This window comes from Mauremys mutica, chromosome 8 (assembly GCF_020497125.1).
Source record: "Mauremys mutica isolate MM-2020 ecotype Southern chromosome 8, ASM2049712v1, whole genome shotgun sequence".
Taxonomy (NCBI): Eukaryota; Metazoa; Chordata; order Testudines; family Geoemydidae; genus Mauremys; species Mauremys mutica.
In genome coordinates, this window is record NC_059079.1 from 110,555,928 (window position 1) to 110,569,056 (window position 13,129).

A 13,129-nucleotide genomic window follows, 5' to 3' on the forward strand; every position below is an offset into this window, starting at 1 on the left:
AAAGGGACTGCAGCTTGGAAGAAAACCCTTTGCGGGAGAGGGAAGTCTCTCCCCCCGGGCCAGGCAAGCTACCTCGTGCATGTGGTGGCGGCTGGCGACCCGTGCCCTGGAGGGTGAGGTAGCAGTGACGCGGGGGTAGGGCTGGCAGCTGTCTTGGGTTCTTGTAACTCCCTGGCCTGTGCCCCTCCGCGTGAGAGGCCGGAGGCTGCCCGGCACCACCGATGCTGTTGGGGGATGCTCGGCCCGGGACTGCTGACGTGGCGTTAAGCCGCCTGTGGCGGCAGGTGCCACCTCCCCGGCTGCCTGGGCCGAGGACAGGGGGAGCGGCTGGTCCCCCCCGGGCCGGCTCGCCGGAGCCCTTCGCTCCGGAACCCCCGTGTAGGCGGAACGGCGGGACCGAGCCGCGTTTCCGGGGGACCCCGCTCGGCGCCGGACCGGGTGTCTGAGCCAGCGTGTCCGGGCAGCCCCGGGCCCGGGGGGACGGAGCCGGGAGCCGCCCCCGGCGCCGCCTGGGAGCATGTTCCCGTCCCGGCGGAAGCCGGCGGTGTATGTCCGGGAGGAAGCCGGGTGAGAGCGGGACGGGGCGGGTTCCGAGGGGGGCAGGGGTCGGGGGAGGCTCCGGGGGACAAGGAGGGGGTCTGGGGGGGGGGATCGGGGCAGGCGCCGGGCGGCAGGGAGGGGGTCTGGGGGGGGGGATCGGGGCAGGCGCGGGGCGGCAGGGAGGGGGGCGGGGGCGGAGCAGGCGCTGGGCGGCAGGGAGGGGGGTCGGGGCCGGGGCCGGGGGACAAGGGGGGGGTCTGTGGGGGGGGGTCGGGGCAGGCGCTGGGCGGCAGGGAGGGGGTCTGTGGGGGGGGGATCGGGGCAGGCTCCGGGCGGCAGGGAGGGGGGCGGGGGCGGAGCAGGCGCTGGGCGGCAGGGAGGGGGATCGGGGCAGGCGCCGGGGGACAAGGAGGGGGTCTGTGGGGGGGGATCGGGGCAGGCGCTGGGCGGCAGGGAGGGGGTCTGTGGGGGGGGGATCGGGGCAGGCGCCGGGCGGCAGGGAGGGGGTCGGGGGGGGGGCGGAGCAGGCGCTGGGCGGCAGGGAGGGGGTCTGGGGGGGGATTGGGGCAGGCGCCGGGGGACAAGGAGGGGGTCTGTGGGGGGGGATCGGGGCAGGCGCTGGGCGGCAGGGAGGGGGTCGGGGGGGGATCGGGGCAGGCGCCGGGGGACAAGGAGGGATTGGGGGGGCAGGGAGGGGTCTGTGGAGGAGGTGTGGGGGAGCGGACGGGGTCTTTGGGTGGAGGAACAGGACGAGGCCGGCTCTGCGGGGCAGGGGGCGACTGTGTGGGGAGCCAGCTGTGGGCAGCGCACTCTGGGCCCTGACTCCCCACCCCACTCCAGGTCCCGCCGGCTGCTGGCCCTCCTGCCGCGGAAATGCTCCGTTTTCCGGCTCTTCTTCGCGGCGCTGCTTCTGGGCTTTGCCTCACTGCTGTGGCTGCAGCTCAGCTGCTCAGGTGATGTGGCCCGTCAGGGCCGCGGGGCAGTGGCCCCCAACCCCCTGAAGCCTTGCCCCCCAGAGTCCCGGGCCTCATGGGCTGAGGACCCATCGTGGGGCCCCCACCGCCTGGCGCTGCTGATCCCGTTCCGGGAACGCTTCGAGGAGCTGTTGGCTTTCGTGCCCCACATGCATCGCTTCCTCAGCAGGAAGAGGATTCGCCACCACATCTTTGTGCTCAACCAGGTGGATCATTACAGGTATGGTCCTTTGCCACCCGCAGAGCTAAGCTTTGCCCCAGGTGCTATCCCTTTGCCACCAGGGCACTTTGGGGCCCAAGGTACCAGACTTGGAGCAGCCCCTTCCCCAGGGCATTATTTGTGCCATGAGGGGTTCTAGACTTGCTCTGCCACCCTGAGTAACTCACTTTGCACCCATGTCCCAGTTTTCTCAGCTATAAAATGGGGATCACACTCTCCTCCTCTCCTGGGATGCGAGAGTTTGACCATCAGGGCTTAGTCAGGTCCATTTCTTTTCTCTTTCTGGGCTGAGCGTTTGGGGACTGGGGAAAGCTGGGGTGTGAGCAGCTGGAATTTCAGATACTCTGAGCCTGGAGGTGTTGTGTTGAGCCAAGTTTTGTAGATGATGAGGGGCTACGAGGGTCTCTGTGGAAGAGTCTGTAGAAAGGTAAAGGGCTATTTTCCTTCTCCAGTCTCCTTTCCCAGGGCCGGACGTGAGCAGGAGAGGAAAATTTAACTGTAGGCCACTAGCCTTTCTTCCCGACTATGAGCTCTGTGAGGCTGGAGCTCTGAGAGCCAGGGGAAAGCTGCAAGACACAATATTTGCTAGTGTCCTCAGATCAGCCTTAATGCTCCCCCGTATGCCCACCCATCTGGGTCACCTCTTCCAAGAGCCCACTTTACCACTCTTTAGCCCCTCCCTGCTGGCCTTGCCTGGCCTCCAGGTGGCCCTCCCAATATGCCAGCCACACCAATGCTTTGCCTCTTACATGTCATCTCCTTGCCGAACGTCTGTCCAGCCTCCAGCTCACTTTCCCAAAGGGCTTCCCTTAGAACAGGCACTGTCAATGTTAGTTGCTTTAGCCCCTTACTAGCCACAGTGCCCGGGTGCGACTGTTCCCCCTGCATGGGTGTGGTTTTAGGGTTGAGTTGCAGCACCTGGGGTCTGACGCTCCTGGTGCTGGGACAAGATTTTCCTGGTGTCTTGAGCAGGTTTAACAGAGCATCTCTGATCAACGTCGGCTTCCTGGAGAGCGGCAATGACACCGATTACATTGCCATGCACGACGTTGACCTCCTGCCCCGCAATGAGGAGCTGGACTACGGCTTCCCGGAGGCAGGGCCCTTCCATGTGGCATCTCCAGAGCTGCACCCGCTGTACCACTACAAAACCTATGTGGGCGGCATCCTCCTGCTCACCAAGCAGCACTACGAGATGGTAAGTCCCGGCACAGAGTGGGGTAAGGTCCTTGTCTGTTTGGGGGAGGATTCCTTGTTTGTGAGTCACTTTTCTCCACTCTGGAAATGTGAAAGGGGTGACACGATGGGGAGGGAATAGGGGCTCATGGGCTGAGCTGGTTGGGGTCTGGCTGTAGTTCCCTGTGCTCTGGCCTTGTGCCCCAGGGTCTGGCCATGGCTCTCCCCCATGGGACTGCTCTCCATCTGCCTGGCTGGGTTACGCTGGGTGTGTGCATCAGGCAGATGCTGCATGAGGGGGACATCACAAGCTTCTACCCCTGAGACACCCTCTCATTTCAGTGCAATGGGATGTCCAACCGCTTCTGGGGCTGGGGGCGAGAGGATGATGAGTTCTATCGCCGGATCAAAGGAGCTGGCCTCCAGGTAGGGATGCTCTTCAGGCTCCTGGACAGAGAAAACACCGTTCCCCAGGCATGGCCACCAGGATCTTTGTCAATGCCTGGGAGAGGACAGCCTAGCTCCCTGCTGGCCCCTCTGCCTAGCCTCCCAAAGGTCCTGCTGGGCCCAGGGGAGGGGGTGACGGGGTGCAGGAAGCTTTGGGCCTGGGCACCTGGCTTAGGGCAGGGACTCCAGTGACTAATGCACGCTCCGCTCTTCCCCCAGCTTTTCCGCCCCTCGGGAATAAAGACTGGATACAAGACCTTCCAGCACCTGCACGACCCAGCCTGGAGGAAGCGAGACCAGAAGCGCATTGCTACCCAGAAGCAGGTGTGAGCTGCTCCCTTGGGGCAGGGCAGGGGCCCTGCTGCCCTCTGCACTGAAGGGGAAGGGAGAAGGGGCTCCCAGGGAAATGGTGTCTCTCTGTGACCGGCAGGTGGCTGCATGCGTCTGAGCCAGCCCAGCCTGTTGCTCTAGCCCTGTCCCTGCTGGCTCTGCCCTCTCCCCTGCTCTGGTCCCATCTCGGCTAGCCCTACACACTGTCCTTTCTGCTGTGTGGGAACTGAATGCCGTGTTGTCTTTCTCAGGAGCAGTTCAAGGTGGATCGGGATGGGGGCCTGAACAACGTGAGGTATCGGATTGAGTCCCGGACGGCGCTGAGTGTGGCTGGAGCTCCCTGCACTGTCCTCAATATCCTGCTGGACTGTGATGCCAGCAAGACCCCCTGGTGCACATTCAGCTGAGCAGCCTGCCCTAGGCCCCAGTCATGCTTGCCATGCTGAGATGCCCAGGGACTTCAGCGGGGCCTTTCGAGCAGGGCAGGTTCACTGCGGCAGCTGAGCGCGAGGGCTGGAGCATGGAGGCGACAGGCTGGAAGAGGGCTGAGGAGCCAGCCCAGCTCCTCGGTCGGTGCAGCTGGACGGGCAGAACTGAAACCGAGACGCTGTGGCCCCCAGCACAGATGCTGCCATTACCGCAGGACGGCCGCTCCCTCCCTGTGCTGGCCATGGCAGAGCTGCCTCCGTGCTCGAAGGAGACAATAAAGACCTATCAGGCCCATGTGATGTCAATGCACTGAGCCACGCCCTGCTTTCCATGCCAGCGCCCATATGCCAACCTCATTCCCGCTCCTCGCTCCCTTGCTGGCCTACTGCTCTGTGATTCCAAGAGGACGCAGGGATGAAAGCCAGGCTGAGTGTCTGCCAGTGCCCCAGCTCCCTGGCAGGCCCAGTGGAACTGCAGCAGTCAGGGCAGGAGGCTCACAAGAGAGGTTTGGTTGATGCAGTGGGGCCATGGGGCCCAGAACCCCATTAACACGGGCTGGGATTTCAGCAGAGGATGGGACGTATTGGCTACAATACTGCCCAGAACTTCCCATTCCCCTTCATGTGGCTTCTAGGTCCCGCTGCTCACCCCTGCTTTCTGTGGAGTAAGGTCGTGTTTCTGTCGAACCCAGCTACTGAGCATGTCACTGCTCACCAGCTGCGTCCCCCCCGAGCGCCAGCAGTGCCAGTGCCACTTCTCACCGTACACAACATACCCCAGCCTTCTCCATGGGGCTTGAGTGAGTACCTGGTGCCTTGGCCTCTGGTGCCCCCTTCTCGCCTGGCCCTGCCCTCTCCCAGCTCTAGTTAGGAAATCCTGTACGGTGTGTTTCCCTGGAATGTAATGGCTGCTAATTCACTGCAGTGGTAGCAGTAAAGCCAGGGGAGCCATGGATGGTGTCCGTGCAAGAATCCAGCCCAGAGCTCCTCCCCAGCATCCAGAGATGGAGCTTCCTGTACTGCAGGGGGCAGGGTTCTGAGACCGCCTACCCCAGGGAACAGCACAGGCCTGTGAATGTTTCTGGTTAGAGAAGGACCAGAGGAGTGTCTGTTTGTGTGTAATTAACCACAGGAACAACTTCCCCAGGGCCCTGGGGGCTCTCCACCACTGACCATTTTAAAATCCCGACTGCTTCTGCTCCAGGAATAGTTTGGGGGCAGGTCTCTGGTCTGTGCTATACAGGAGCTCGGACTAGACAATCACTAAGGTCCCACCTGACCTTGGAATCTCTGAACAGAGCTTCCTTCCTGGACCGAGAGGCTGCCAGCCCCTCCAGCTGCGGCCAACAGCAGCGGCTCTGTACACTGGGCCATGCTAGCCCAAGAACCTGCTGCCCCATAACTGCTCAGCTTATGCACTGGAGCAGGCCCTTGGTAGAGCTAGGACTGCTGGGTTCTGCTCCTGCAGCCTCTGGAGGATCAGTGCTGCAGAAGGTGGCTCCTTCTACTGGGTCTAAACCTCTCACCCCCAACCTGTTCTCGTTGTTGTGAGACGGGGTGAGGAAGCAAATCCAGCTCTTCAGTCCGCAGGAGGGTTTCACTGCCTTCTGCAGCCATCAGGCCGGGCGTGACCGTGTCCTGCTGGGTGCATCACAGGGTGCTGAATGGAACAGCAACCTTGCAGCTGGGGGTCCCAGATCTGCTGTGGGGCCTGCCCACCCTCATGCCAGGCTCTGCTTTGGTGGAAAAGTCCACTCGGCTCAGGGCCTGATATCAGCTCTTAGAGAAAGGCCATGTTCTGCTCAGAAAGGGGGCTGCACATGGTGGGGGTTGGGACTACAAGGCTCAGCTCATGGGCCAGGCTCCCACAAGCTGCACTGGCCCCTGGTAATACCCCCTAAAGCAGGGACCTGCTGCCCTCCTGCAATCCCCTGAGGGTGAGAGCAGAGCAGCCCCAGGGAACAGGATGGCCCTGTTGCTTCATGGCAAACTCAAAAGGTTTTTTCTGCACATCTGAACTGGCACCGGGGGTAATTGCTGTGGGTGGGGGTGGGGAGAGATCATGGGGCGAAGTGCTTAGCTCCACCCTGAGGAATGAATAACAATCATGGGGCAGGTGATGGTGGGGTGATGGGGCAAGCCTGTCTGGGTTGGACAGTGGGGAAAGCTCTGGGTCCACAGGGGAGTTAAGGGCTCAGAGGGTTGCCTCTAGCTCTGGCTGGGCAGAAAGCCTCCAAGTTCCTCTACTGCAGCTGCCTCCTGCCTGGGCCCGTGCCATCAGTGCTGAGGGCTGGGGTGACTGACTGGTAGAGCTTTGGGTGGGGGTCTCTCATGCACTATGGAATCACTAGTCTTGCCAGCACCTCCTGCTCCAAATGGTATGAATTTGTAAAGCGCTCAGGAGGGGGAACGGAGGGAAGCCACAGCACCTGGGTCAGGGCTTGAGTCTCAATCCAAAGCATCTCAAGCAGATATGGCAGCCTCTGAGCAACTTTAGCTGGCGCCTCCAGGTGCAGCTGTGCCCAGAGGTGGTGCCCAGCGGCTTAGTGCTGGTAGGGTGGGAACGGCTCATCCTGAAGGTGTACAGGGTTTGTGACCTCTGTGGGGGGATGCCACCCTCCTGTGTCCTGCGTAGGGGTGGGCTACTGGCCTGAGGTGTCTCGGGGGAGTCCTCCAATGACTCTGCGTTATCCTCCTTCAGCAGCTGAGATTTCTTCTTGGGGTGCTGCTCCAGGGCAACCCACTGGTCAGGCTGGCTGGAGGAGGAAGCTGGGTACTTGGCTGTGACTGAGGGGGCCTCATAGGCTACCTCTTTGGAGAGATAGGTCCTTAGCCGCAGCTCAGTGCACGGGGAGGGAGCCATCGCAGCAGGAGCTGCTGGAGAGGAGAGAAACCAGGGGTTACATCAGATGTGTCTGGGAGGAGAGAGGGGAAGGAGACTCGAGCTGGTCACTGCATTTTGGAGCTGCATGTGCAGAAGTACTGGACGGAGGGAAGGGAAAGCCTGCAATAGGGCTGTGACTATACCTGGAATGCTGTGCTCCTTTCCCTCTGTATCATTATACTGCGCCCATCACCGAGGTATCTGGGTACCACGTTACCAAAGACACCCATGACTAGAGGCAGTGTCAAGAAGAGCAGTAACTGTGAGTTGGGGGTGCTGGAGAGACCAATTCACAGAGCTGGATGCCCATCTTGGCATAGCAAGGGAGGAGGGATGCAGGATAAATCTACACACCTCACAATGGGGTGAACCCCTTGAGAGAAGAGGGATTAGTTACGTGGGTGCCTGGAGCTGAGACAAGGAACAAAGGGTTGGAAATGAGAAAAGGAAAAGCTGCCAGCAGTCCATGAATGCAGCCATAGAGGTGCGACAGAAAGGGTAGGAACCCATTGCATGGACAGATTCCTGGACAGGTGTGAACGTGCCCTGGATGGGTGCTCAGCATGAGCCTCCAGGCAGTACCAGAGGGGACTTACTATGGCTTTCCCCTGAGGTCTGAGGATCCCAGGAGCAAATCATCTGTGGAGCCAAGTCCTAGGCTGCCTGACCCCACCATCATCCAGCTCACTCCTCCAGCCGTCAGGCTCTCCCAAAGCACTCGGGGCAGAAGGCAGGGAGCACAGGCAGCATGGGTCAGGAGTCTGGCCTAGAGGCTCTCATCAGCCATGCAGTTCCCAAGGCCAAATTTAATCTCTGGGTGCCGAGGGGGCTGGTGAAAAAATCAGGCAAAGATCCAAATTCTGACCCTCTGCTCTTGGTTTTGGGACCTGTGCAGAATTAACTAATATCTTTGGGCTGTTCCCAGAGGGCAGGTGTCCACTGACCCCCTTGTTCCCAGGGGCTGAACCCCTCTGTCTTGGTGTGGGGGCGAGTTGTTTGGCAGAGGGGAAGCTCCCAGTGCTGACTGTGCTACATGTGTTGGGAGGACAAAGGTCTGCAGGCCTCTCATCAGCCCATCCTGGGATCCCCCAAGGAGCTGAGGGATCAAGGCTGGTACTAGTGAAAAGGCCCTGCCTGGCAGTGCTAAAGGCCCATCCTGAGGGCTGCTCCCACAGCTGCTACGTCCGGGGAAGGGAGGTTCTTTGGGGGTCTCCTCATCACCAGATCAGACAGACAATGAGTCTCATTGTGAAATTTAATAGTGAAAAGTGCAAGGTCATGCATTTAGGGATTAATAACAAGAATTTTAGTTATAAATTGGGGACGCATCAGTTGGAAGTAACAGAGGAGGAGAAGGACCTCAGAGTATTGGTTGATCACAGGATGACTATGAGCCGCCAATGTGATATGGCCGTTAAAAAAGCTAATGTGGTTTTAGGATGCATCAGGCAAGGAATTTCCAGCAAAGATAAGGAGGTGTTAGTACCGTTGTATAAGGCACTGGTGAGACCTCATCTGGAATACTGTGTGCAGTTCTGGTCTCCCATGTTTAAGAAGGATGAATTCAAACTGGAACAGGTTCAGAGACGGGCTACTAGGCTGATCCGAGGAATGGAAAACCTGTCTTATGAAAGGAGACTGAAAGAGCTTGGCTTGTTTAGCCTAACCAAAAGAAGGCTGAGGGGGGATATGATTGCTCTTTATAAATATATCAGAGGGATTAATATTAGGGAGGGAGAGGAATTATTTAAGACTAGTACCAATGTGGACACAAGAACAAATGGATATAAACTGGACACTAGGAAGTTTAGACTTGAAATTAGACGAAGGTTTCTAACCATTAGAGGAGTGAAGTTCTGGATCAGCCTTCCAAGGGGAGTAGTGGGGGCAAAAGACATACCTGGCTTTAAGACTAAGCTTGATAAGTTTATGGAGGGGATGGTATGATGGGATAGCCTAATTTTGGCAATTAATTTGGGAATTGATCTTTGATTATCAGCAGGTAAATATGCCCAGTTGTCTGTGATGGGATGTTAGATGGGTTGGGATCTGAGTTACTACAGAGAATTCTTTCCTGGGTCCTGGCTGGTGAGTCTTGCCCACATGCTCAGGGTTTAACTGATCGCCATATTTGGGGTCGGGAAGGAATTTTCCTCCAGGGCAGATTGGCAGAGGCCCTGGAGGTTTTTCGCCTTCCTCTGCAGCATGGGGCACGGGTCACTTGCTGGAGGATTCTCTGCAGCTTGAGGTCTTCAAACTGCAATTTGGGGACTTCAGTAACTCAGACATAGGTTAGGGGTTTGTTATAGAAGTGGGTGGGTGAGATTCTGTGGCCTGCGTTGTGCAGGAGGTCGGACTAGATGATCATAATGGTCCCTTCTGACCTTAAAGTCTATGAGTCTGGCTCGGGAAGACAATGAGAGACCCAAATCCCTGTCTCAGGGCTTATTGAACCGACAGTGAGGGTGAGACCACATCCACCGGGACCAGACTGAGCCCTTGTCCCCTCCCTGTCCCTGTGGAGCTACTCACCTCCAGTTGCGTGTGCGGAGCCCCCAGCGCTGCCCCTGGCCATCAGTGCTGATGGATCCGGTTCAATGGGCATGCTGGAGGAGGAGGAGGAGTCCTCATCGTTGCTCTGTCCAGAGGGAACAAACAAGGTCAGCACAGGAGACTCGGATGCTGCAAGCTTTGCCTCCCTAGGCCTGTTCCTTGAGGAATGCTCTCAGCACTGTTGTGCCCCTGGGGCCACATGAGCCTAAACTTCTGTAGCCACCATGCCCTTATCCAACGGCTGTGTGCAGTCCTGGCAGGCTGGGCCCCTCTCACCTCCTGGCTCCATCATTTCAATGCCCACTTCAAATCGTGCCGCTAAATTGCTTTCTCTGAGAAGCTCATGGGGCAGCCAGGGTCACCCTTGGGAGCCCTGTGGCATCCAGGATTGCAAGGAGATGTGCCCTTAGTTGAGAGGGAGGCAGGGAGTTCTGTTCTTCTCCACAGCCACTGGCCAGACTCCACAGGTCAAAGTCTCCAGGGACACGTTCCAGGATAAAATGCCTATTGCTGCTGTCCCCCAGGCTGAGATCCTGCCCCCAACACTGAGGTGAGCAGTTTAACACCCCACGGAGTCCACCTGCTACCTCCAGGGTAAGCAACATGCTGCTAACAACTGCCACGCTCAGAGGCCCAAGATAAGGGGAGTGAAACGCCTGGCTGGCCAGAGAGACGCCACGTACCGTACACAAGGAAGGTGATTGCGCCTTGGGATAAACCTTGTTCCTTCGGCCCTTCATGCTGCTGCGGAGCTTAGTGAAGAGGGACTGTGGTCCTTGGATGCTGAATGCTGGCTCGCTGCCAGGAGACAGGATCTGCATGAACTGGAGGTCGAGCTGCAGCTGCCCTCGCACCTTGTCAGGTCTGCCACGCCTGGATTGCAGCCTGAACCATCTGCGCCAGACAACACCATGAACCAGGCAGGAAGCTGCTCGAGCCTTCACGGCTCTATTTGTCCTGAACTCACAGGGCTCAGCCCACTAAGGACTGGGGCTGGAGGTAAAGGGAGCTAAAGGTTGTGCTGAGTCCTGCTCTTAGAAGTTATATCTTGTGGCTACACCTCACTGCCCCGGGGAAAAGCCCCCCGGCCCTGGCCACACAGGCTCCCCTGTTTACTTCTGAGCCAGCATGGGATCCTCCCCTTTCAGAAATAGGGCCGGGAAAGCCCATCCTGTGTGGTGCAGTGGCTCTGCTCTCACCCACTCCCAGTTCTGGTCTCTAGCTCTCTGAGCCACTTTCTTCTGCCCTCTCCTTTCCCACCAGTCTTTCTCCCTTCCCCTGGTCACAGGCTTTCTGCACCCGAGCTGAGACAGTGCTTTCTAGGGGTCTTTTATCAGCTAGTCGGAAAGGCCCACACCCACCGCACACCTGGCCAGGTGCATTTATGGGGGGCTTCGACATCCTCTGGATCAGTCCTTGGACCCTGCCAGAGAGGGGATTCCAACCCCCCCATTCCACTGTATGTTGGCACCAGAGAGCCCAACCCCACAAGGTAAAGCCCCCCATAGTGCTGCTCTGTGCTCTGGGGCACAAGGGGTCATGAGAAGCCCTGCTGCACCTCACACAGACCCCGGGAGAAAGGGCAGGAGGAAGAGGTGACCGTGACTGAGTCCCGGTAATGTGTCTGGCTCATAGGTCAACCACAGAAGGGCAGGAGGTAAATGGTTCCCCAGGACACCTCCATTCCCTGGGCCCAGCTCTCAGCCCCATGGATGAAGGAGAGGGGGGCAGCTGTGACACTCACTCATTCCTTCTCCTTGCCTTGTCGCAGAACAGCTGTGCCAGGGGAAGGCAGAGCCGGCCCAGGAATTGGTCGGGGCGATGGAGAGAGTGGTGCATGGCAGTGAGGACGAGACAGTGCTCCTTTGCATCATCCAGCCTGCTGGGCAGCTGGAGTGTGCACTCCTCCCTCCACTTGGGGGTCAGGCTGTGGGGCACCACTGACGTCAAGTATTTCTGCTTTTGCAGCTGGATGACCACGTAGGGGCTGCTGGAGCCAGCACCCCCTTTGGCCCGCAGTGACCGGGCACTCAGGACGACCACGCGGAGGTGAGTCGGCTGCCACTCCTCTAACTCGGCCACCCTGCAAGACAAGAGCCCATGTCAGTCCCCGGTGGCCCCTCGCCCACCACGGGCCGAGACTCCCCATGAGCCAGCAGGGATGTGGGGGGACTGCCCCTACGGCCCCTGCCCATGGCCCCAACGCAGACAAACTGGAGACTGGTGTCAGGAGGTGGGGGAGGGCAAGACCCTGGTGCGGGATGGGGGGGCAGAGTGGGGCTAGTCAGAGGGGGTGGGCCAAGCTGCCCTGGAAGGGTGGGGGGGCTAGTCACTGAGGGAGGGGCAGATTGACCTGGAGGGGGCAGGGCGGCCCGGGGGGGGCAAGCTGCCCTGAAGGGGGGTTCGGGGGCGGGCTAGTCCCTGGGGGGGGGCTCTTTACTCCGGGCGGGGGCTCTGGGCTCCGTGCTCCGCCTCCATGGGGGCTCCCTGGTCCGCCCACATGGCACCGACACGCCCCCTGCGAACGTCACAGAGCGGCGGGAGGCGGGGCTACACGGGCCGGAGAAACCCGGGGCCGGAGCCTTCCAGGAGGCGGGGCCATTAGCCCCGCCCACGGACCGCTGAGCCTGTGCGAGGCCTGCCTAGGGGGCGGGGCCGGGCCCAAGGGGCGGGGCCCGGGGGCGGGCCGCAGGGAACAGCCCTTGCCCGGGCACAGACAGCAGGGTCCGGGGGGAGGGGGTGTCTCTCCTGCTGCCTGTCGGTTCCCGGCCCGGCCCGGCCCCTCCCGGCTGTAAATAGCCCCAGGCCGGACTCTGGCTGCGGGGAGGGGGGCAGCCGATGTCTGGTGCTGGGTCTGCTGGGCAGAGCTTCCCGGGTGTGGGGCAGGCCCGTGGGGCCAGGGGCGGCTCCAGGCACCAGCACGCCACGCACGTGCCTGGGGCGGCAAGCCACGGGGGGGCGCTCTGCCGGCGCCGCGAGGGCGGCAGCCTGCGGAGGGTCTGCTGGTCCCACGGCTACGACGGACCTCCCGCAGGCTGCCGCCGAATCCGCGGGACCGGGGACCTCCCGCAGGCTGCCGCCGGATCCGCGGGACCGGGGACCTCCCGCAGGCTGCCGCCGGATCCGCGGGACCGGGGACCTCCCGCAGGCTGCCGCCGGATCCGCGGGACCGGGGACCTCCCGCAGGCTGCCGCCGAATCCGCGGGACCGGGGACCTCCCGCAGGCTGCCGCCGGATCCGCGGGACCGGGGACCTCCCGCAGGCTGCCGCCGGATCCGCGGGACCGGGGACCTCCCGCAGGCTGCCGCCGGATCCGCGGGACCGGGGACCTCCCGCAGGCTGCCGCCGGATCCGCGGGACCGGGGACCTCCCGCAGGCTGCCGCCGGATCCGCGGGACCGGGGACCTCCCGCAGGCTGCCGCCGGATCCGCGGGACCGGGGACCTCCCGCAGGCTGCCGCCGGATCCGCGGGACCGGGGACCTCCCGCAGGCTGCCGCCGGATCCGCGGGACCGGGGACCTCCCGCAGGCTGCCGCCGGATCCGCGGGACCGGGGACCTCCCGCAGGCTGCCGCCGG

At 61.1% G+C, this 13,129-nt stretch overlaps 2 protein-coding genes across 4 annotated transcripts; one reads left to right on the forward strand and one right to left on the reverse strand.

Annotated features, from left to right (window-relative positions):
- Positions 1-411: 411 nt before the first annotated feature.
- On the forward strand, positions 412-4,425 carry B4GALT7 (beta-1,4-galactosyltransferase 7). The gene is made up of 6 exons (XM_045028327.1): positions 412-567; positions 1,381-1,734; positions 2,707-2,932; positions 3,253-3,336; positions 3,577-3,681; positions 3,939-4,425. The coding sequence occupies exons 1-6, from the start codon at positions 518-520 to the stop codon at positions 4,092-4,094; spliced, it is 975 nt and encodes a 324-aa protein (XP_044884262.1). The 5' UTR covers positions 412-517; the 3' UTR covers positions 4,095-4,425.
- A 1,091-nt stretch (positions 4,426-5,516) lies between these two features.
- On the reverse strand, positions 5,517-12,131 carry LOC123376381 (rab11 family-interacting protein 2-like). Of its 3 annotated transcripts, none has more exons than XM_045028326.1 (5): positions 11,993-12,131; positions 11,297-11,635; positions 10,236-10,350; positions 9,532-9,637; positions 5,517-6,992 (listed from the first exon to the last, which is right to left on the reverse strand). In XM_045028326.1, exons 1-5 carry the CDS (start codon positions 12,052-12,054, stop codon positions 6,550-6,552), a joined length of 1,065 nt encoding a protein of 354 aa, XP_044884261.1. In that variant the 5' UTR covers positions 12,055-12,131; the 3' UTR covers positions 5,517-6,549. The 3 variants fall into 3 exon arrangements, with proteins under 3 accessions (XP_044884261.1, XP_044884260.1, XP_044884259.1); XM_045028325.1 differs by having other exon boundaries at positions 5,517-6,989; positions 10,236-10,446; XM_045028324.1 differs by having other exon boundaries at positions 10,236-10,446.
- Between the last annotated feature and the right edge of the window lie 998 nt (positions 12,132-13,129).